This window comes from Myotis nattereri (assembly GCF_964212035.1).
Source record: "Myotis nattereri genome assembly, chromosome: 4".
In the NCBI taxonomy this organism is placed as follows: domain Eukaryota; kingdom Metazoa; phylum Chordata; class Mammalia; order Chiroptera; family Vespertilionidae; genus Myotis; species Myotis nattereri.
Window position 1 is genome coordinate 2,071,638 of NC_138079.1, and position 23,288 is coordinate 2,094,925.

At 53.3% G+C, this 23,288-nt stretch overlaps 1 protein-coding gene across 1 annotated transcript in view; it reads right to left on the reverse strand.

Annotated features, from left to right (window-relative positions):
- Window positions 1–23,288, reverse strand: part of ITGA2 (integrin subunit alpha 2) — a 67,288-nt gene that overhangs the window by 13,350 nt on the left and 30,650 nt on the right. Inside the window, exons 8-23 of the mRNA XM_081090214.1 lie at window positions 22,842–22,992; window positions 22,194–22,359; window positions 21,416–21,492; window positions 19,988–20,126; window positions 18,548–18,693; window positions 16,573–16,716; window positions 14,774–14,977; window positions 13,734–13,870; window positions 9,789–9,928; window positions 8,003–8,154; window positions 5,618–5,728; window positions 4,984–5,066; window positions 3,658–3,799; window positions 2,524–2,616; window positions 1,653–1,729; window positions 1,491–1,574 (exon numbers count right to left, since the gene is read on the reverse strand). Of these exons, the coding sequence (XP_080946340.1) occupies window positions 1,491–1,574; window positions 1,653–1,729; window positions 2,524–2,616; window positions 3,658–3,799; window positions 4,984–5,066; window positions 5,618–5,728; window positions 8,003–8,154; window positions 9,789–9,928; window positions 13,734–13,870; window positions 14,774–14,977; window positions 16,573–16,716; window positions 18,548–18,693; window positions 19,988–20,126; window positions 21,416–21,492; window positions 22,194–22,359; window positions 22,842–22,992 (2,046 nt within the window). The remainder of the gene's footprint in view (window positions 1–1,490; window positions 1,575–1,652; window positions 1,730–2,523; window positions 2,617–3,657; window positions 3,800–4,983; window positions 5,067–5,617; window positions 5,729–8,002; window positions 8,155–9,788; window positions 9,929–13,733; window positions 13,871–14,773; window positions 14,978–16,572; window positions 16,717–18,547; window positions 18,694–19,987; window positions 20,127–21,415; window positions 21,493–22,193; window positions 22,360–22,841; window positions 22,993–23,288) is intronic.

The following is a 23,288-nucleotide window of genomic DNA, read 5'->3' on the forward strand; positions in this document are numbered from 1 at the left end:
CGCGGGACTCTCCCCCCGCCCCCCCGCCTCCAGGCCCCCGGGGGCCGGGGCAGCGGCGTCTGAGCTGGTTAACGCGTCCTGCTTGTGCGTTTAAAGAGACCCAGCCCCTGGCCATCTGTGACCTCAGCGTTCCTTACGTCACCTACGTGTGGGCCAGTGTATGTACATTAGCAGTTCGCTATGCCGGGGAACCTGTTAGAGATAATTCTGCTATCACCCATCCCCACCCATCACATTCGCACAATACAGCTGCGCATTTATACAGCATCCAAGCGGTGGCCAAGGCTCACGCTCCATCATTGGAAAGGACTTTTCTTCACCAAAAAGGTGTTTGTTTAAATATGTTTCCCCCCAGCATTGCTTGTGATGATTAAACAAGCCAGCATAAAAAGCAAAACGTCCAAATATGTCATTGCTGTTAAATTGGTGACATAAGTTACACCCCAGCCAGGAACAGGACAGGTTAGAGTGGATGTCCTGACAGGAATTTTCTGGGATCACATAGCAAGCAAGGCTCAGCCAAGTGTTAGCAGTGTGTTTGTGAACAGTGTGTGTGTGTGTCTCTGCGTGCGTGTGCGTCCATGTGCATGTGTGTGTGTGTCTGCATGTGCGTCCATGTGCATGTGTGTGTGTCTGCGTGTGTGTCCATGTGCATGTGTGTGTGCATCCATGTGCATGTGTGTGTGCGTGTGTGTCTGTGTGTGCGTCCATGTGCATGTGTGTGTGTGTGCATGTGCTTGTGTGTGATGCTCATGTCCTGTAGGAAAGCACACCCTGTGTCCGGAAGGGATTCTAAAACAGTCCCTCCATCGTCGTCTATGGGCCGAGCAGAGGAGGGGGGGGGGGTGATCTCATTTTCCGTGTGTCTCTCTCTCGACCGTTTGCATGCCTCGCCAGGTGCATTCAATGTCCTTCTTTTAAAGAACAAGGCCATCCAGGGATCGACGGGGTGGTAGGATGGAGAACCACTCTAGCTTTACTCTTCATCATTCTTCCCATGAGCTTTGTAACCCAACGATATTTCTTAAAGGACATCCGAATATCTCAGAGTCCTTCTTCCCATCACAAACATACAGCTGAGATGGCAGTGAAGTGCCCCTCAATCTTACATTCATTTCATGGTAACATGTCTGAAAACACTGGCCGTGGTGGGCGGGCGGAGTCATAAAAAGGCTGTATTAAGAAAAAGCATTTAGCTTGGCCAGCCTGGCTCAGTGGCTGAGCATCCACCTATGAACCAGGAGGTCACGGTTCAATTCCCGGTCAGGGCACAGACCCGGATTGTGGGCTCGATCCACAGTGTGGGGCGTGCAGGAGGCAGCCGATTGGTGATTCTCTCCCATCATTGATGTTTCTTACCTCTCTCTCCCTCTCTGAAATCACTAAAAATATTACAAAAAAAAAAAAAAGAGGATAAGCATCTGGAGGGTTTTGGAGTCACACGTGGCATAAACCAGAGTGACGGTGGTGCCCAGGCCACACCTGCCTACCTGGTGATGTGGATTTCCGCGTCGTACAGCAGGCGGATGGTGAAGTTGGCCGCGTTGTCTGCCTCGTTGGCTTCCTCACTCTCGCTGTGGAACCAGCATTAGGAAATTACTTGAAGGAAAATATCAGAAAAGCTATCCATGCACGACTTCGTTATGTTTTACCTGGAGGCCTGGAAACTGACAGATGCCCGATTCTGAAGGTTTTGAAGATTGAAGTCGAAGTTAATCGTAAACGTCACCTGCGTACAACATTAAAATCCGTCAGTGCACGATGCTCCATACTCAGGCCCAACATGAAAAGAAAGTTTCCCCAGAGAGTGGACGCCCTCCGGTGGATTCCGAATGGCATGCACCGAGAGCTCCCCAATGTGTAGAACGTGTGGTTACTGGTCCGCCTGGCGCAGCTGCCTGGCCTTCAGAATCAGACGGGCTCCATCCTCAGTGACACAGGCCAGCCCGCCGCCAGCACACGCCTGTCTGTGTTTGGAAGCTCTGTGCGGACGCGAAGCGTGCTCCTCCGGGGTTAACACCTGACCGCCGGGGCCCCGGGTAGCGCACTTAGACCAACCGTTGGTCAACGCGTTCAGAAAAGAAGAACTTCCCATCGCCTGTGTGCTTTTGGGGATGCACCGCGTGGGGGAAATCTTACTTTTTAAAATATGTACATTTCTTGATTTCTGAGAGGAAGGGAGAGGGAGAGAGAGTAACATCAGTGATGAGAGAGACACATCCCTTGGTTGCCTCCTGCAGGTCCCCAGGATCGAGCCTGCAACCGAGGTATGTGCTCTTGACCGGAATCAAACCTGGGACCCCTCAGCATGGGCACTCTATCCACTGAGCCACACCAGCGAGGGCTCACTTCTATGAGTAACTTAAAGAGAACATTCAGATTCTAAACGCGTCCTCTGAACAGGCAGGCAGCAGTGCTGTGATGCCCGTGAAAGGTGACAGCTCAAGAGGAGGGTGGCTGTGGGTGGATGAGATGGGAGCTGAGGGGGCTGGCGTGGGTTTCAGGCTGAAACGCAGCTGGTACCTGCTGTTCTGGCTTCAGCGCGGGGTAGCCTACATCGCAGGCCACGGACTTCTGAGAGGCAGCCACCTGGCACATCACTTCCGTCCCGTCCACCTGAACGAGACCAAGGCAACATGAGCAATTAGTATGCGCCGTGTGTGTGCAGGCACGGCCATGCTGAATGGCGCACGGCGCACGGGCACTTTAGCACCAAGGCTGGTTGGCGCGCACTACAGTGGCCTACTGCCCCCAGGACTTAGCATCCCGTCTTCTCCAGGCGGCCAACGCGCTGTTTTCATTGCTAAGCAGGACACGCAACAGCCACAGGAGAGAGGCCAGACACTTGAATTTCCCCCCCAGAATTGATTTATTCGCTCTTATATTTCATAAGCACGAAGTAATTGCAATCCCATATGGAAGGCTGTCTTAAATACATATCTTTCTCTTAATGTAGTTGAAGTTGGTAGTTTCACGAGAAGAAAACAAAATTGTATGCTGGTGTTTATTAATATTCTTTTAATAATTTCAAGACTGTTTTTTAGTTTTCCTCTTTAGAATAAGCTGTCATTTTGCACAGGGAAGTTAAACACCGAAGTCAGAATGGTTTAGGACGCTACGTCTGTTAAGCTCGCATTGCCTTGAGCTGGATGGGACCGGTTCACATTCTCTCATCACAGGCAGCTGGTTTGGAAAATCTTAGCTTTTCCCCCTCCTGTTCCCTGCGCGGTGGCCGAGGGGACGGGGGCATTCGCGGTCAAGTGCGCCCCTGGGATAGTCATCAAGCCGACACGACTAACTGACCTCGCCGGAATGCGTCCCCTGGCAGCCGCCCGCCCGGCCCAGCTGCGGGACCGAGCGCTCGGAGCAAGTGCAGCTCGGAGCATCTGAGCTCACGGTGGCCAAGGACCTGGCCCGGCGGCAAGTCTCAGGGCAAAGGAAAAACTGAGCCGCCTGCGAGGCCGGCCCGGCCCGGACGCAGAGCCAGGCAACGTGCTCCCGGGGCTTAACGCGTTGGGAGCCGCGCACTCAGGCCTGAGGGTGCCCCTCGTGGTTAAAGAGCTTCCCTCGCAACACGGAGCACAGACCTCGGGGGTCGAGCTGAGGGGAGGCGTGACGGAGGAGTGAGCCCCCACCCGTGGAGCCAGCACCACCTACCGGCAGGGACCAGGAAGCAAAAAACAGGTTTTCCGAGAAATCCACACGGAGCCCAGTGTTGTACGCACTCTCCCTTTTGTTTTCCAGGGTCACCGAAAAGGTTAACCTCTTGTTTTGGTTGCTGACAACAAAGGGTTGTTCTCTGTTAAAAAAAACAAAAAAGGAGAAAAAGGAAAAAGAAAGTCATTAAGGTGGGAAAGGGGTCAGTATTCAAACAGCTCAGTCATTTAAAAAATAACCTCTTCAGATTCACTTCGAATACTGAGAAAATTGCTCGGTAAGAAACTGTCTTCAGTGCAAAATGATGAGTAAGTGCTATTGGGCTTTCTTCTTCTTTTTTTATTTTTTAAAATATATTTTATTGATTTTTCACAGAGAGGAAGGGAGAGAGACAGAAACATCGATGAGAGAGAAACATCGATCAGCTGCCTCCTGCACGCCCCCCACTGGGGATGTGCCCGCAACCCAGGCACATGCCCTTGACCGGAATCGAACCTGGGACCTTTCAGTCCGCAGGCCGACGCTCTATCCACTGAGCCAAACCGGTTTCGGCTGGGCTTTCTTCTCTGTTGCCTTCAGTACAAGTCGGGGGAAGGAACCACCCAAATACAAGTGGTTGTACAGTCCTTACCGTCTGACACCTGCACGACTGGCAGAAAGTGCAATTCAGATTTTAGAGTCTTTATTAGTTACAGACATTTCTTTGGTAGAAACTATCTCCATAAACATTCACTTGAATAACAATCAAATGTGTCTTTTATTTCTGTACTAGAGGCCCGGTGCACAAAATTCGTGCATTGGGGTGGGGGTCCCCTCACAGTCTGGGACCCCTCGCTCCTTACTGCTCAGCTTACTGCTCCTTAATGCTGCCATGGAGACGGGAGAGACTCCCGCCACCACCGCTGCGCTCGCCAGCTGTGAGCCTGGCTTCTGGCTGAGCGGAGCTCCCCCTTTGGGAGCGCACTGACCACCAAGGGGCAGCTCCCGCCTTGAGCATCTGCCCCTTGGTGGTCAGTGCACATCATAGCAACTGGTCGTTCTGGTCATTCTGCTGTAACGGTCACTTAGGCTTTTATTATATAGCTTTTACACTAGGCTTTACATTCTTTTTTTTAGAGAGAGGAAGGTAGAGCAAGAGAGAGGGAGAGAAAGAAACATCAATGTGAGAGAGAAACCTCAATTGGTTGCCTCCTGTAAGTGCCCAGAGCAGGGGTTTGAACCCTCAACCTAGGTATGTGCCTGATCGTGAATCGAACCCGCCACCTTTGGGTGCACAGCATAATGCCCAACCCGCTGAGCCACACGGAGCTTCACAGTGTAACTTACTGAGCAGCTGGCAGCTGGCGGACCTCAAGCACCAGGTCGGAGACGCACACGCCGTCGTCCCCACAGTCTTTGTGGAAAGGGATCTAGAGAAGGAAAGCAAGCCCAGACGCTGGCACTTAGGAGAGCAAATGTGGACGGACACACACAGCGTCATTCCGTTTACATGGCGCTCAGAACCAGCCCCAACTAAGCCACGCCTCCGGACTATGTACACGCTTAGCAACTCGGAGAGGGAAGCAGCGATAAATGCGAAGCTCAAGGGGGTGCCTGGCAGAGGGAGCAAGAGGAGTGTGGGGGTGGGAGTGTACAGGGGAGTCACAGGTTGGGGTAACATTCCATTAAGTGGGCAGTGAGCACACGGAGTTCGCTGTGTTGTTATTTATTTCTCCCACAAACACCCGTGGGCCCTGCGGGGGACGGCTCCGCTCACGGGCCGGGCGGGCCTAGCACAGCGAACGAGGAAGACGAAAGCTCGGGCTGCGTGGGTCTTACATGCTAGTGGCCTGTGCACGTAGTCACGGTATTTCATTTAGAGAATGAACGGGTTAAAGGCCACGTGCTAAGTGTCTTTCCCACAGCAGCCACGGTGAACCTGCTAGCGGGTCTGGATGCCAGGAGGGCCAACCCCACTCACACTGAAGACCCTGGCCGTCTCCGAGTAGGCCTCCAGGGCGGGGCTGGTGCCGGGGTGGGCCAGGCTGATGTTCACGAGGAGACTCAGGGCGTGGACGACATCCGAGGGCTCCTACACACACACACACACACAGAGTCCGTGTATTAGCACAGGAAGCGTTAAAGCAGAAACAGGCCACAGCGTTGTCTAGATGAAGGCTCTGGCGTCTTCTCTTCTGCTCTAATCTGGCCTTTGCCTCTCCGCTAAGAAACTAAAGTCAGGGGCTCAGTGAAAATCAGAAGCAGCAGTTCTTGGTTAAGCTGCCCAGGAACCTCACTGTATGCACATAAGGAATGGTAAGTATTCAGGTGATATGCCCAGTTTTTAAAAATATATACTTTTATTGCTTTCAGAGAGGAAGCGGGAGAGAGAGAAGCATCAATGATGGGAATCATGGATCGGCTGCCTCCTGCACACCCCACACTGGGGATCGAGCTCGCAACCCGGGCCTGTGCCCTGACCGGGAGGGAATGAACCCTGACCTCCTGGTTCATAGGTCGACACTCAACCACGGAGCCACGCCGGTTGGCAATATATCCAGTTGTAATGCTGTAACGAGCTGTGTCAGTCCCGGCCCTCGGGTTGCTGGCTGTCTTTTCAGTCCCTACAGCTGAGACCTGGGGTCCGTGGTAACCCTGGAAGGGACACTGTGGCCTCGAAGGGAAGGGACAGGCTGGCTATCAGGTGACGGACAAGAGCTTCCTTAGCCGGAGCCTCACTCTGCTCTGCGAAGCCAGACAAAGGCGCTGCCCACGTCCACATCCTAATCCAGCCCCCAACTTCCCCCTGGCCCGACTTCCTGCTGGCCCAGCTCCAACTTCCCTCTGGCCCAGCCCCCGACTTCCAGCCCAGCCCACAGCAGGAGCCCTCTCTCCTGGCTCAGGTGAGGTGCCTGGCCTCTCGCAGTCAAGAAGCCGCCACCCCCAGCACCCTCTCCGCTGGCGTGCAGGGAGGGGGACTGGCGGTGCCCACAGGCACTTGGCTTTGAGACGCCCCGTCTAGTGGAAAATGTACAAACACCAGGACAGGGTGCGAGTGTCACCTAGCGGTCCTCACGCAGACCCCTCCCGGTTCTCCGGAAAGAAAGAGGAGCAGACGGCGAGCGCTGGACACAGGGTGTGCCCCCTCCCCAGAGGGCCTGTTACCACTTACCATCCCAGGCTGCAGCCAGTCCTCGCGGCCCCTTGGGGCCTGGCTGCCAGGCTGGCACATGGCAGGGCCCGTGAGGACTGAACTGGACAGCGTCTCCCGGCCGAGGACCCAGCCCGGCCCTGCGAGCCCCACAGGTGCACCGGGGAACCACCAGGACTTCCACCCCAACAGCCTGGCTGCCTCACCCCCCTCGATGGGCCACGTGTTCAGTGTGACTTGCCATTCAGCTCATTATGTGGTTCCAGCTTTCATTCCTTAAATGGGCGGTACAGCTGGCCCCTCAACAACAAAAGGCCAGGCCTTGGCGAATAAGTAACCTTCAACTTGAACAACAAACAACCTGTGTGCATGCATCCGAGCATCATGGTATGCTTTTCAGCGTCTACACGCGGCCGTTCCCGAGATGTGGTCTCTGCATCACCGGCTGCACCAGGAGTACCTGGACCCCTTCGCCCTGCGTGTGCCCTGGGCCTTCAACCCCCCGAGGCTGGCGGCGAGGACCCAGACACGCATTCCGTAACAGTTCCCTGGGCAACCCCGATGCCTCTTACACCCCGGGAATCACATTTCCAGAAAAGTTCCTAACAGCGTCCTGAGGAAAGTACACTCTCAAATTCCATGATGTGGCTTCTACGGGGAAAGGGTCCTGTAATTAATAAAACAAAGTTCCTGCTGGGAGCTTTCTCGGAGAAGCACATTTCCTCCTCGGGAGACCTTCCAGCTCCATTTGGACGGGCGTCACTGTGGCCTGAGAGCAGAGCTCATCCTTTCGCCCTGGTGCCCTGCCACCCTTCACCCCGTGGACTTCATCCGCCAGCGGAAAACCCAGGTGCGATGGTTCTCTTCGGCTCCTTAAAAAGGAACGCATCTCCCGAGTGGAAAATGTCCACGTGAAATTCCTGTCAACTACACGTTCTCCCTGTTGACCGTCTTATAAAGCACTCTGTCCCCGGCGTCTCTGAGGGTTTTCTATTTAGCCCCATTAACTGCAACCCCAAATAAAACGTAGCGCCCCTCACTGAGGAACGGCCCCTGGCCGTACGCGTTAGCGAAGGGGACAGGCGTCCTGTCCCCAGAAAAGAAAAGCATGCGTCAGCAGGCGAGCGTCTCCTGGCTCCTCAGTCTCCCTTTTGGATTTTCTCCGTTCACTAGGCCCCAGGGAGGGAGGGCAGGAGGCGGGGAGGGGACCCTCACCTGTATGTGGATGGCGAACTCAGAGCAAGTCTGTCCTGGACCGACGATGGCGTCCTTCTGCAGGTACCGGTCACTGTTCTCCTTAAACAGCCCCCTGGAGGTCACGCGGGACGAGTACAGGTCCGCGTCGATGGTGATGTTATAGGTAATGGCTGTGATAAACATCATAAAAATGTTACGACAAAAACCTTCAAAGGGAAAAGCATCCCTGGTCTTATTGTGTCTCACTGGGTGAGGTCTCTGACTTCGAGGAAATGTGAAAGCGGCTTTTACGTGGATGGGCTGTGAGCCATGGACGGCCCAGGGCAGCCGTGACGCTAGCGCGGGTGGGATGTGTGCGACTGTGGCTGGACGCAGGGGAAGGAGAGCGGGGGCGCCCCCGGGGAGTCTCTGAGAGGGACTGGCCAACTTACTCCCTCCCTCACACTTTGGTTTCCAAACACCATTCGTAACACGATGATGCGAAAGGGAAAGACACAGTCATTGCGCGCCCGCAGCGGGACACTGCTGTGCCTTTGCGTTATTTTTGCCGCTGCTGTTTAGTTCATTGATCCTCTTACATCTTATCCATCTTTCTCAGCCTCCTGAAGTCATTGGAGCAAGAAAAGTTATACAACATTTCTAATAGATATTTTAAAGGTAACCTGTATAATGAATGTTTTTGGAAGTTAAGTCAACTTTTAAAATATTGAAAGTAATGCAATGAGGAGGAGCAACCCCAGATAAGGCAGATGGTGCTATGAGGAGTCTCGTCTCTCTGGATTGTGGCCAGGCGGGCAGCAGACGTAGTTGAAGGTTCCGACAGTGAGACATTGGCTGTTGGCCTCAGCTTTGTCACACTGGTTCTCCTTTCCTTTTCCCCAGGTGGGTATTGTCATCTGCGCTACAGGTGAGGAAACGGGGGTTCAAAGAGGTTTCACAAGTGGCCTAAAGTCGTGCCGCTATGAACAGCGGCCTTCGGGTTCAGACCAAGCTGTCTGATGACGTTAGTCTATCTGTTTACACTTCAGGAACGACTGCTTTCTAACGTTTAGGGCCAAACACTGGAACAGCAGCAAATAAAAGAAGTCACCTAACCGAGGGCGAGACCAGCTGCTGAGCTGCTGCGGCAGGGGAGGGGAGGGGAGACACGGTGGATAGAAAACACCAGCGAGAGGATGTGGGCCTTGGCCCGGCCCTGGAAGGTGACCCGGCCCGTCCAGGAGAGACGGTGACAATTCCTGCTGGCACGTGCCCAGGGTTTCACCCACCGTCTCCTGCTGGTAGGACACATCTCAGACTCGTACCCACTTCTCTGCATTGCTTTGCAGAGTGAAAACACGGGCATGAACAATACATTCTTTTGTATCTTCTCATGATTTCATGCTTATTAATTCCTCAAGAGCAGGAATCGCACTTGGTTCTAGTACTGAACAGCTCTGCCTAGGTTGTGGCCTGGCTGACGTGCAGAGCCCTCAGTTCCTGTGGGAGGCGCCCAGGGTGACTGTGGGAGCTGAGGTTGATGGGGGACCCGGGCAGGAGACACTCGGAGGACGGAGTGGGGAGAGCCTGCGACGGTGTCATAGGGATTACAGCCCCGGGTCACCTTCCAGAAATGATGAAGGAAGCCCTACACCCCGCTTCCCGCCTAGGCACCCATCCCCAGCACCTAACCGTGTGGCAAGAGAAATGTCTGCACGTTAACCCGGATTCCCGTGGGCCCACAAACTCCAAGTCTGAGTCACGCTCAGGACGGGCGCCCTGGGAGCACACCCCGCTCCGTTCACACGATCGCAGCCCCACTCACCCACGCGGCTGCTTGGCGTGGCGGGTCGGAATTTCGCCCACAGGCAGAGTTTGAGGCGGATCTCCGCATTCTTGTTGAGCAAGGTGATTTTTTCTGGTGTGAACGAAGCGTCTACAGACACATCAGCAATGCTCTGCGACCTGAAAGGCACAGGGGGACAGACAGATGGACAGACCGCCAAGTACAGGTGTGCTGCCTTCACAGGGGCCAGTGCCTGCAGGGTCCAGTCATCGCCCCCCCTTCCCGCTCCATCTGGCACCTGGCAGCACCCAGATGGAAAGCTCTGAGCTGGCGCGGGGACGATGTTTCCTGTTTGTGACTGTGGCACCAGCACAGTCATCCTTACAGTGTTGGTTTAACGAGGGCACGCGTGAGCACGGGCCCGAGTCTGCAGAGGGGCACACGGTCCTGTCCAGCTGGACGCGGTGACATTCATTTTTCTCATAAAGATAGGGGGCGGGGTAGCAGGGGGGAGACAGGGCTGAGGTGTGTGCTTGTGGCGGTTTCCCGTTGCCTCGGTGACTGGCAGCGATCCTGACAGCATGGCATGTGGCCATGATGCTGGCAATTAGCCTGGTGCCGGGAGCTGGGGAGGAGGCCGCCTCAGGCAGGGGCTGCAGGCTCGGCCTCTGCCCTTGGGCGTCTGAGGGCCTTTCCCACACGCACCGCCTCGCTGCTTCTGCGCCACTCCTGTGACGTGGGTGGGACACATACCATCTCCACTTATCAGTGAACGTATGAGGCACGAGGAGGCTGGAAACCGGCCAGTGTGCTGAGCCAGTTAGTGAGAAACAATAGCAGGTGAGCCATTAGAACCCGTGGTCTCCTCGGCCCCTGGGCAGTGGAATTTGTACGTCATCATGTGACCCCTTGGGCACACCTTGACTATTGACAAAGCAGCCAATAGAAATCAAAGAATTCCCTGTTGCCCTGATGGTTCTGCTCAGTGGATAGAGCGTCGGCCTGCGGACTCAAGGGTCCCAGGTTTGATTCCGGTCAGGGGCATGTGCCTTGGTTGCGGACGCATCCCCAGTGGGGAGTGTGCAGGAGGCAGCTGATCGATGTTTCTCTCTCATCGATGTTTCTAACTCTCTATCCCACTCCCTTCCTCTCTGTAAAAAATCCATAAAATATATTTTAAAAAATTCCCTGTTCCTAAAAGTACTACAAGAAGATACAGAAAACATGTTCTTTCCATTTCAGGACTGGAGTCCATCGGAAAGGTGCGTCGATCATGAACCATGCCTGTCCCAGGCCCCTGATCAGCAGGCACAGAAGGCCTCGTAGCAGAGGCAGCGCGGCCACGGGCCTCAGGGCCCACGCGGCCCAGGAGCGGGTTTTCTGTGAGTCCGTCTGTCGGAGAAGCTGAGCATTCCTCCCAGGAGAGAGGGCACTGATTTCAGAGATTCTGGAAACTTGGATTTCTGAAACTCATTCTCAGGAAGTCGCCCAGAAAAGCCAGTCTCGGCACTTGAAGGAAAGATGGCACTAACCTACTTTGGCTGAGTGTCAGTAATTGATTTCATGTGTCTCGACTGTTTTGAAGAATCAATTCACCTTCCCAGGAAAAGGTTTGGCCATCACTACACTAAAGGGAGTGCCATAGCAGAGCAGGGATATAGCCCACCAGGGACGCTGCTTGCCAAGATGGGCACGGTCAAGTTCACTGAGGTGTAATTGCTTACTGTTTAAAAATCAGTCATATAGTCCTCCTTGGTTTGGCTCAGTGGATAGAGCGTCCGCCTGCAGACTGAAAGGTCTGGGGTTCGATTCTGGTCAAGGACACATGCCCAGGTTGCGGGCTCAATCCCCAGTACGAGGTGTGCAGCGATTCTCTCTCATCATTGATGTTTCTATCTCTCTCTCCCTCTCCCTTCCACTCTGAAATCAATTAAAAAAATATTGGAAAAAAAATCAGTCCTATAGCCCAGCTGGTGTGGCTCAGTGGTTGGGTGTCAACCTATGAACCAGGAGGTCATGGTTCAATTCCTGGTCTGGGTACATGCCCAGGTTGCGGGATCGGTCCCCGGTGGGGAGAGTGCAGGAGGCAGCCAATCGATGATTCTCTGTCATCATTGATGTTTCTATCTTTCTCCTTCTCCCTTCCTCTCTGAAATCAATAAAAATATATTTTAAAAAATTAGTCATATTATGTTATCACACCTTGTATTTTTCCAATGGTATGTTACTCATAACTGGTTTTAACTGGTTTTATTCAGTAAATATGTTTTCTTATTTTTAACGTCTTCAATGTGATCCTTCAGTCTTATTTTCCCATATAAAGATTTCATGAAGACACTGCATTTTGTTTTTTGAAAGCACGAGTGAGATACTGTAAATAGTGCCATTAAACTCAGAAACAGCACAACGTCCATGTGTAGCTTTCCTGTTCCTGACGCATTTGGACATTGAAAGCACAATTCCCTACAGAAACAAGTGAATGAATGGCTGGGCTGTATCTTCTTGGGAACTCTTGATGAAATTCTCCATTTCCTTCTGGTTCCATTCCCTCACCAGCCCCATACATTTATTTTTGTCTTTGAACCGCATGGCGCTTGAATCCCTTATTGTTCCTGCTCTTCAGCTCCCACTGGTTCAACGAGGGGCCACTAAACTGACACAATGGCGTCCTGTTCATGACGGATGGTTCCAAGCGGTGCCTCTTAACCGAGTGAGGAGCTGCAGTGCGGTCCGGGTGCTCAGTCTGGTTAGGGCATCTCAGGAAGCTTCCTGCTGGGAGCCAGCAAGGGCCCCTTGGAGACAATCTTCCCCAACACCCTGGCGACCATTCCCACGCCCTTCTCGCCACAGAGAAGAGACGCTGGATGCTAATGGGAAGCAAATGTTTTATTTTCTCCCACCAGGGAAGGCAGTCCTCCTTTACAAAAACCAGTGCCCTGGAGTCTTAGCTAATGCACGTGGCCCTTCTGAGGACCAGCAGGGAGATCTGGACCAGCACGTGGCCCTTCTGAGGACCAGCAGGGAGATCTAGACCAGCACGCGGCCCTTCTGAGGACCAGCAGGGAGATCTGGACCAGCACGTGGCCCTTCTGAGACCAGCAGGGAGATCTGGACCAGCACGCGGCCCTTCTGAGGACCAGCAGGGAGATCTGGACCAGCACGTGGCCCTTCTGAGACCAGCAGGGAGATCTGGACCAGCACGTGGCCCTTCTGAGGACCAGCAGGGAGATCTGGACCAGCACGTGGCCCTTCTGAGGACCAGCAGGGAGATCTAGACCAGCACGCGGCCCTTCTGAGGACCAGCAGGGAGATCTGGACCAGCACGTGGCCCTTCTGAGACCAGCAGGGAGATCTGGACCAGCACGCGGCCCTTCTGAGGACCAGCAGGGAGATCTGGACCAGCACGTGGCCCTTCTGAGACCAGCAGGGAGATCTGGACCAGCACGTGGCCCTTCTGAGGACCAGCAGGGAGATCTAGACCAGCACGCGGCCCTTCTGAGGACCAGCAGGGAGATCTGGACCAGCACGTGGCCCTTCTGAGACCAGCAGGGAGATCTGGACCAGCACGCGGCCCTTCTGAGGACCAGCAGGGAGATCTGGACCAGCACGTGGCCCTTCTGAGGACCACCAGGGAGATCTGGACCAGCACGTGGCCCTTCTGAGGACCACCAGGGAGATCTGGACCAGCACGTGGCCCTTCTGAGGACCACCAGGGAGATCTGGACCAGCACGTGGCCCTTCTGAGGACCAGCAGGGAGATCTAGACCAGCACGCGGCCCTTCTGAGGACCAGCAGGGAGATCTGGACCAGCACGCGGCCCTTCTGAGGACCAGCAGGGAGATCTAGATCAGCACGCGGCCCTTCTGAGGACCACCAGGGAGATCTAGAGCAGCACGCGGCCCTTCTGCAGGCCCCGCAGAGCGATCTGCCCAACCGCACTGGCCCTGCTTTATTAGCTGCTCTGTGTCTGCCTCACTCACTCACCAGAGCTGAACAACTTGTCCAAAGGCACCAATGGACACATCGGTGATGGAATCCCCATTTAGGTCTCCATAGCCGTCCAAGGACCTCCCGAAGTACTGGAGCCGGCTCCGGAAGGCCCGGTCGGATCCCAGGATTTTCTGAAAGGGCACATTGGACATGCAATTATAGGGCACAGCAACTGGAACAGAAAAAGGCACCTTCTACGCGGCACTGTCATATTCTCTACACAGCCTCTTCCCAGGTTGCTTATTCTCCATAAAACACCACTGACTTTCAACTCATCTTATCTGACGGTTTTATCATTCCTGCAGCCACCCTTTATCAGAGAAACAGCATGAATCTTTTCCATAAAACCACAAACCAGCACGAAGCAGTGAGGGATCGGCGGCCGGGGCAGGAGCTGACACAAGTTCAGGTCCCAATTCCCATCCTCCCTCCCTCCCCAGCTCTCTACTCAAAGCTGCCTTCCCAGCGAGGCCTCCCGGGTCACCCTCATCCCTGAAAATTCACTCCCATTTCATTAAAACACTCCTTGTCATTGACTACGACCTGGGACACTTCATCACAGTGATGGCGAACCTTCTGAGATCGGCGTGTCAGCATTTTGAAAAACCCTAACTTCACTCTGGTGCCGTGCCACATAGAGAAATTTTTTGATCTTTGCAACCATAGCAAAACAAAGACTTATATTTTTGATATTTATTTTATATATTTAAATGCCATTTAACAAAGAAAAACCAACCAAAAAAATGAGTTCGCGTGTCACCTCTGACACACGTGTCATAGGTTCGCCATCACTGCTTATCGTATTTCTCTTATCTTTCCTCTGTCCGCTCCGTGAAGAGCAGAGTTTCGCCTGTCCTTCCTTTGTGACATCCCCGCATAGGACAGCCCTGGCATGCTGTAGCCGCTCACTACATGTTTACTGAGTGAGTGAATAGTTCCAAGAGGAGAAGGCGGAGTGGATGGTCCCCATGCTCCTCCCCAGCCGGGCACGATGATGCCCCCTGTGCACACTTCACCTTGGCCGCCCGGGTTACCTGGGAGAACCTGGTGCGGACGGTGCGGCCGTGGCCGTTGTAGATGTACACGGCTCCCGCGTTCTGCTGCTCCAGGGGCGACCCGACAATCACGTCATTGAAGCCATCCATGTTGATGTCCGAGAGGGCGGCGATCGCGGAGCCGAACCTCGAGTTTTCCACGCCCTCGGGGCCTTCCAGGAACTGGTGCCAGTTCAAAATGCCCTGGAGAAGGGGAGAGGAGTGAGTACAGCGAACCTCACAGCCTCACAATTACAATTCACAGCCAGCGATGGCCACGCCCACTTGCAAAGGGTAAGGGGAGAGAGTTGGAAACCTAGAATTCAAAACCCTCCCATTACGATCAGAATTATAAATAAGAATTTTCGTAAGAAAGGTCATAGGAATCTGCTTATAAAGCGAGGTGCGAGGGGGCGATTCTCTTCAGCAACACAACCTACATAAAGGCACCCATTCCTCTATCTCCTCTTTTCCTTCATGTTATATCGTCACCTGTTTCTACACCTTTGACTTAAAATTTTTTTGGTGAAAACCTATTAATATTTTGAATAAAATTAAGGTAGAGACAAAATAAAATGCAAAATCTTAATTTAGACCTTTGCGGAAAAATTACTGAACCGTGGCACAATTTTCATGGCACAGAAAGTGAAAAAACGAGATCATGCCTATCCCGGTGTAAGAAACGCTGAGCAGTTCCGCCCAAAGGAAAGACCTTTCCTTGTAAAAGACGCAGTTGTTTCTTCAGATTTTGAAATAAGAATGGGGATATTCCATGGCCTCATAAGAAAGCCACGCTCCCCACCGGAAACCAGGCGGTGCCAGTTTCCCCTCGATCACACTCGCCGAGCAGTCTGCGTGCCACCAAGTTTGATAAACTCTTAGGAGCTGGTCTCACTTGTGGCCATTAGTGGCCATTCAGAAGGGCTGGCCAGCAAGGAACAGCTACGCAGCTGGGCTCTGGGAAGCCACGTAGCTCTGCCCGTTCCTCACTGGATGCTCAGTTCTGCGTGCTTCGTGTGCTTTAGAAGAGTTTTACTTGCTTCTGCTGAAGGGCTGGTTTTTTCATTAATTTAAATAAATAAGGGAGGACAAAATATCACAACAGCTAAACATAACACTCGCTGTGCTAACATCAGCGTCTCTTGCCCACCCCTCCCCCTCTGTGGCCATCGGAGCGTCTATGACCCTGTATTTACGTGCACAGATTTAGAGAGTTCAGCCCACCAGCTGGAAAGGAGGATTTTCCATGTTGGCGTGCGCTACGTTTGATGTGCAAGGACTGGAAAGTTTCGGAGTTGGATGTATACCTAACCGTTACACTAAGCAATGGAATTTCCTGGCGGCTGATGTGCAAAGCATCCAGGGTTATAGGGGGTTCCCAGGGGCTGGTCCATTTGTCTATTTCACTGTAAAAGTCCACAAGACAGTTTTGAGCTGTTATTGTGATCTCTTTACACAAAGAATAATTGGAGAGGACACTGGGGACATACTCAGGTGTGTGTGTGTGTTTAAAAACGATACGCATTTACCACTTCATGCGAAAGAGAACATCCATGCAAAGACCTCATGGAAACTGTCAGTGCACAGTAAGTAAGCTCTAGGTTAGGTTCTAGGTTCATGCGATTTTAAAAATCACAACTGAACGGTGACATCCTCCCAATAATGAAACAGAAACACACCGTACATGAAAATCATCCTTCAATAATAGACTCTCTTTCACCAAATGCAAAAAGGCAGGCTACCTTTTACTGACCAATGCCAATCCACATTAAACTCAGTCCGCGTCAGCATCTGTGTACCTTCGTGATGGTGAACAGGTAGACTTTCCCCTCCTCTTTCTTCAGGTCGTTCATGAACGTGGGCGCGCCCACCAGGAGCACGTCGGTCACGCCGTCCTTGTCCACATCCACGGAGCAGAGCACGCTTCCAAAGTAGGAGCCGATCTGCAGCGATGAAGCAGGTCAGCCTGAGGCTTCCCGGGACCCCAGTGCGCCTCGTGCGACGCTGGGCTTTTATTTCCTCATTCGACACCTGAGCGTGAGCGCTTACTCCCTGCCAAGTGCTAGGGACGTAAAGATGGATGACACAGCCCCTGCCCTCAGCCTGTGGCACCATCTCAAGTGCAGGGTGCCCCCGAATCACCAAGAAAACATCTTTAAAAATACAGATTCCTGAGGCCCATTTCCAGAGATGCTGAGGCCAGGCCTGGGGAGTGGTCCAGAAGACGGCATTTTTATAAGCACGCCAGGTGCGTCTGCCGCGGGGGGTCAGAGGCCACACTTAAAGGCCTAAGGGTGTGTTACGGAGAAAGGGGGAGGAGAAGAGAGAGGTGGAACGAATGCTGTGCTCCCATGGAAAATATGTTACAATGCAGGAAAGTGCCAAATATTGAGTGAGCGAGTGCTGGGAGCCAGGGCGGCTTAGAAAGATGAGTGTCATATGAATTGCATGTCAGGAGCCGCCAAGGAGTTTCCAAGTGAGAAGGGGAAGCCTGGGTGACGGACGGGCCCACGGGCAGGCCTGGGACAGAGGAGGGGTGGCTGCAGAGACGGGGCCTGGAGGGTTAGGGCGAGAGAGGCTGGGGGTTTGAATGTTCATCTCATCCAACCATTGCTCAACGCGCGTCGCTGTGTATACCTCGGAAGGATTTGGAAATGAAAAGAAATAATTCCTTTCATTGCGCTTTCATCATTTTGTTTTTCGCACAATAAAAGCGCCCTTTTACGAAGCAGCGGAGAGGAGGGAAGGGAAGAGGCCACGGCTGGTTTGGGTCCAGGAGGTGGAAGGCCGGGCCTTCATTTTCCGGAGAAGCTGACAGTGGGGTCAGACCGAACCCCGAGAAGGGGAGCCTGTGGAGAGTCGTCTCTCCGCCTCGGGGGACAGAACTCCCGCTGGGTGTCGAGAGCTGTGCTCTCATCTCAACCAGGTGCCTCCCCGAGTCAGAGATGCCCAGTGAGGCCACGGGATCTCCCGGCTGACCCGGGCCCCGTGGGCACCACCGGGACAGTCATGCCCGTTTCTGACCCCGAGACTGGCCCCGCCAGAGGAGAGCGGCAGGAAGGAGAGCTGCTCTCCACCCAGCGAGTCGGAGCCACAGCAGCCACTCCCTGTCACTCTCTCTGAATCCTCGGCTCCCAGCCGGGTCGCCTCCACGCGGCGGTTAGGTGCTGGCATCATGGCCTTACCAATCCAGGCGTCAAAAATACGGAGTGGCTCCAGCCGGTGTGGCTCAGTGGCTGAGCATCAACATACTAGCATGAACCAGGAGGTCCCAGTTCAATCCCGGTCAAGGGCACATGCCCGGGTTGCGGGCTCCATCCCCAGTAGGGGGCGTGCAGGAGGCAGCCAATCAATGATTCTCTCCCATCATCGATGTTTCTATCTCTCTCTCCCTCTCCCTTCCTCTCTGAGATCAATAAAAAATATATTTTAAAAAATATATGGGAAAAAAATTTTTTAATTTAAAAAATTTTAAAAAAATTTAAAAAATAGCCAAACAGCACAGCCTTTGCAGCGCCCCCAGGACTGGGTCTGAATGACAGCTCAGCCCCTGGAAGTTGTGACCTAGAAGGCGAGTCAATCTCTCAGGAACCTGTCAAAGGACCGGGCCGGCCTCAGGATTGTGAAGATTTCAGGAATATTCAAGTAAAGGCAGATGTCAGAGCCAGCCAGGGGCGGGCACTCAATAAATGGTAGTTTCCCACCCCGCCCCCCACTCCCCACCCGCCCCCTCTGTCCCTGAAATTAACTTCACCTGCTGAGCGATGACTTTACCTGGTCGCCTCTGTGAGCCTGAATCACCGTGACATTGCCGTTCTCATTAACACTGTACAGCACTATCTGGCCCGTGTAATTCGCCCGCGGGGCGCCCGCGACGAAGTGGACCCCTTTTCCAGTAGAGATGGCCGCCACCGAGTAACCTGGGAGAGAAGGAGACGGTGGGTGCCACCGACAGGCTGGGCGCCACAGGCTTGTGGAGCTGGGGGAGCGGCTGAGCCCTTTCTCCGTCCTGAGCAGGGCCCATCTTCCTGTTTCCAAGGTGACCTGCTCCCGCCCTCTGACCAGCAGCACTGCCCTGCGTAGTGGGCGTCTACCCATGAAGCCAACCCGAGATTCCGGTTGTCCCCATCAGCCAGTCATGAGCCTGGCCCTCAACAGCTTTCTCTGTGAGTCACTAGGTGGATTTAAAAGGTAATGTTGCAGCCCCAGCCGGTTTGGCTCGGTGGATAGAGCGTTGGCTTGCGGACTGAAGGGTTCTGGGTTTGATTCCGGTCAAGGGCACATGTCCGGTTGCAGGCTCGATCCCCAGTAGGGGACGTGCCGGAGGCAGCCGATCAATGATTCTCTCTCTTCACTGATTTCTCTATCTCTTTCTCTCTGAAATCAATAAAAATATGTATTTTTTTAAAAGGGAAAGTTGTGGAGTGGAAAGAACACGGGCTTTGGAGTCAGTCCCCGCTTTGAATTCTGGATCCGCCTCTTACTGTGTTGTTCACCTTTAGGCAAACCATGACTCTCCTTGGCTCTAACGGTACAGTGAGGACCCTAAGCTTCCCTCGGGGGGTGTTGGAAGGACTTTAATGTTCGCGTCGATAGAGTCAGCAGCTCAGGAACTATCCCCTAGTTCAGTGATGGCGAACCTATGACACGCGTGTCAGAGGTGACACGTGAACTCATTTTTTGGGTTGATTTTTCTTTGTTAAATGGCATTTAAATATATAAAATAAAGATCAAAAATGTAAATCTTTGTTTTACTATGGTTGCAAATATCAAAAAATTTCTCTATGTGACACGGCACCAGAGTTAAGTTAGGGTTTTTCAAAATGCTGACACGCCGAGCTCAAAAGTTTCGCTGTCACTGATCTAGTAAGTGTTCAAAATCCATGGCTGCTTATTCCAGGAAAGACAGACTAAGAGCTCTCATTTTTATCAGATTGTCACTGTGCACTGGCTCTTAGGAACTATTTCCATTTTGGAGAAATAACTGTCACAGGAATAACAACCACTTGGACAGCAGGAAGGGATTGGCGGGTACAATACAGGTTTCCTTAGCAGTTACGGTGAAGGCCTGATTGGCAGAAAGGGAATATGAACATTGTGTAATAAACATAATGAGTAGGTGACAGGCCCAGGACTGAACCGGTCCTGATTCCACGCGGGCTAGTGTAGTGGGAGGTCCTTCATGTGCAGCCCACATGGGCATGCCTGCCTCACCTAAGTAGGAGCTGTGGTTTCTGTCTTGCAGGATTTGGTCAAAGGCTTGTTTCGAGAAGATCAGGTGTCCACTGGACGTCTGCTGAACCACGGTCCCGCTCCAGTCATAAGCCCCTACTGCACCCAGCGTGAGGACGTCCTAAAACCACGGGAAAGGGGGGGTTAGAGCGCGTCACCTCTAAAGCGTGAGAGTTCAGCGTAGGCACAGCGTGGGGACACACTGTCCAGGTTTAAGGGGGGAACTCAGCATGTGAAGTGAGATTATACACAGGTGTTGACATATCTCAGAGTTGTGTGAACATGTTTGTGCTGGAGGGCAGCCTCCTCATGGGCTATGCTAGCTCGGGCTCTACTGAGTATGACATTACATGGACAAACCTTTCTAAGGAGCTATAATCAGGGGAGCGCGTAGCCATATTCCAATTTCCATTCAAAGGCCCACATTGCAAACGCTGAACAGTTAGAGGGAGCCTCTCGCCTCAGGGAGTCATGAGAGAAGCTCACGGTTGGGTATGCGGCAGCTGAGAGGTGGGGAATGATGCTGATAGAGGAAGGAGGTCGGGGCCACTGGCTGCTAACACGCACCCCTCCCAGCCCCCATCGTGGGAGGCCCTATCCAGACCCTTCTATTTTCAGCTTTCCTCTTGGCTCCTTCTCAAATGTTCCTCCATCATTTCTCTCCTGTCCCACCTACTTGACAATAGCACAGGTGCAAACGGTGCCGTAGCTGAGACAGTGGATCCAACGTAAGGAAGTTCCCACAGGCCAGCACCGGTGTGGGGAGGGCAGAGGAGACAAGCGACTCTGCCGACTGAAGGGTCCTGGGTTCGATTCCGGTCAAGGGCACGTACCTCGGTTGCAGGCTCCTCCCCGGCCCAGGCCCTGGTCAGGGCTCGTGCAGGAGGCAACCAATCGATGTGTTTCTCTCACATCGATGTCTCTCTCTGTCTTTCCCTCTCTCTCCTACTCTCCCTAAAAATCAATGGGAAAATACCTGCAGGTGAGGATTAACAACAAAAAACCCTGTGAAACAGAGAAGGGAGGCATGATAAACCTTCATGTTTTAGGTGGCAAGTCAGCGATGCCAAGAAACTCAAGGACTGCCCGGCCGGTGTTGCTCAGTGGTGAGCGTCGACCTATGAACCAGGAGGTCACAGTTCGATTCCCGGTCAGGGCACATGCCCAGGTTGCACATCCCCAGTGTGGGGCGTGCAGAAGGCAGCTGATCCATGATACTCTCTCATCATTGATGTGTCTATCTCTCTCTCCCTCTCCCCTCCTCTCTGAAATCAATAAAACCATATTAAAAAAAAAAGAAAGAAAGAAACTCAGGACTGTGACTGGGAGCGGGAACTGCTGACGCACGGGCGGCCGTGTCCTCGGAGGTCAGCCCAGGGCAGGTGGCGGGCGGGCACCTGATATACACACCTTTTCGGAGGAGTAATCCGCGCTGAATCCCACTTGGGCCATCTGCATCTGGAAGTTATCGCCTCCTTGCACGGTGCCTGGGAAGCGACAGTTTCCAGAATTCCATCACCGCCAATCATTTTAAAGGAAATTTTCAATCACACACACACACACACACACACACACACACACACACACAATGCTCCGATGTTCAATCAAAAATATCGGGCTGGCAGAGTGGCCAAATCACTACAAGTATTCCAACAGACGTGGGAATCCACACTATGTTTTTCCAATTTTAAAAGTATACATGTGTTAGTAAACAAATTCAAGAATTTCAGAAACTATATAACAGTGTAAAAAAGTAAAACTTTTACAGTTATGAAAACTATTTGCAGTGCAAAAAGGTAAAACTATTTAGAATTTTAATAGCTCTCATTGAACCGCCCCAGAAGTGTTACACACGTGATCAATGTGAGCAATAAGCTGAGCTTCTCCGCTTCTCCATAATCGCTCCAGAATTCAACATGACTGGTCTTTGTTATCTCTTAACCACCAAGTAACAGGGCTGCGATTCAGGTTTTTAATAATTACTGACATTGGACTACTTTCTTATGTTTCCTGGCCATTTGTGTTTTATCTTTTAAAAACGACTTAGTCATGTCCTTCGCCTCCTTTTCTCACTGACTCCTCAGAGCTCTTTTCCCAGGAGGCACTCGCAGCGCAGGACGCAGGACGCGGGGACAGGACGGTAGGTCCCGGGAAGGGCCCGGCGGGGCTGCGGGAGGGAGGGCGCTACCTTCGATGCTGAAGATGTGCTCGCCGATGGTGCCCGCCTTCTCCAGCAGCGCGGCTTCGTCGGACACGTTGAAGAAGTACCTCTCGGTGGGGACACTGGCGATCGCTTTGATTTCTTTTATTAGGTTTTTCGTATCGAGGGCATTTCTGTTTAAGTACCCGAGGACCTTGAAAGCAGAGGGAGAGGGAGAAAAGGTCAGAGCTGTGGTGCTTCTGCCTCCCTATTCCCACCCCCAGGACCAGGCCCCCTGGAGAGGTAACCCACACCCCACACCCACAGGACCGAACCAGCAGGAGCAGAGACGGCGCTCAGCCGGTGTGGCTCAGTGGCTAAGCGTCGACCTGTGAACCAGGAGGCCCCAGCCCCATTGCTGGTCAGGGCCCGGGTTGCAGGTTCGATCCCCAGTGGGGGATTTGCAGGAGGCAGCCCATCCATGAGTCTCTCTCATCATTGATGTTGCTCTCTCTCTCTCCTTCTCTCTCTCTGAAATCAATAAAAAAAATACATTTTTAAGAAGCAAAAACGGTAACCATCTCTTTTTGTGTAAAGCGCCAGGAGCCATGAGGAGGCGGCCTTGGGAGGTGAGGACATAGAGGAGCGTTTACCCCCACCCCACCCCCACCCCCACCGAAGGGAGGAACGCCTCACCGCGATGCCGAACCGCAGGATGCTGTCCTCGTTGCACTGCGCGATCACGTCCTTCAGCATGGAGCCGTCGTGCGACTCGCCGTCGGTGACAACCACCATGACCTTGGTGGCGCCTGGCCGGCCGCCAGCAGCTGCCGTGTAAGCGGAGTCTCTGTGGCAGACCAAAGCACAGGCTCACTACAGCGAGGACGTTCCGCGGGCCTGTCCTCAGCCTTGCGACCACGCTGAGCATAACCTGGGGACGCAGCCTGTCTCTCCCGTCGGCAGAGAAGCGGGTAAGGGCGCCCTGCCTGCAGCTGGAGGGGAACAGGAACGCGGAACTCTGGCCGGCACTGGCAGGCGTGGCCTACGGCCTTCCCTGCGTGCACGTTGCGGGATGCGTGGCCTCTCCTCTTAGCTATCCCGGAGCTAAGTGTGAGCGCAGGTTACCGCTTCTCCCTGCCTCCC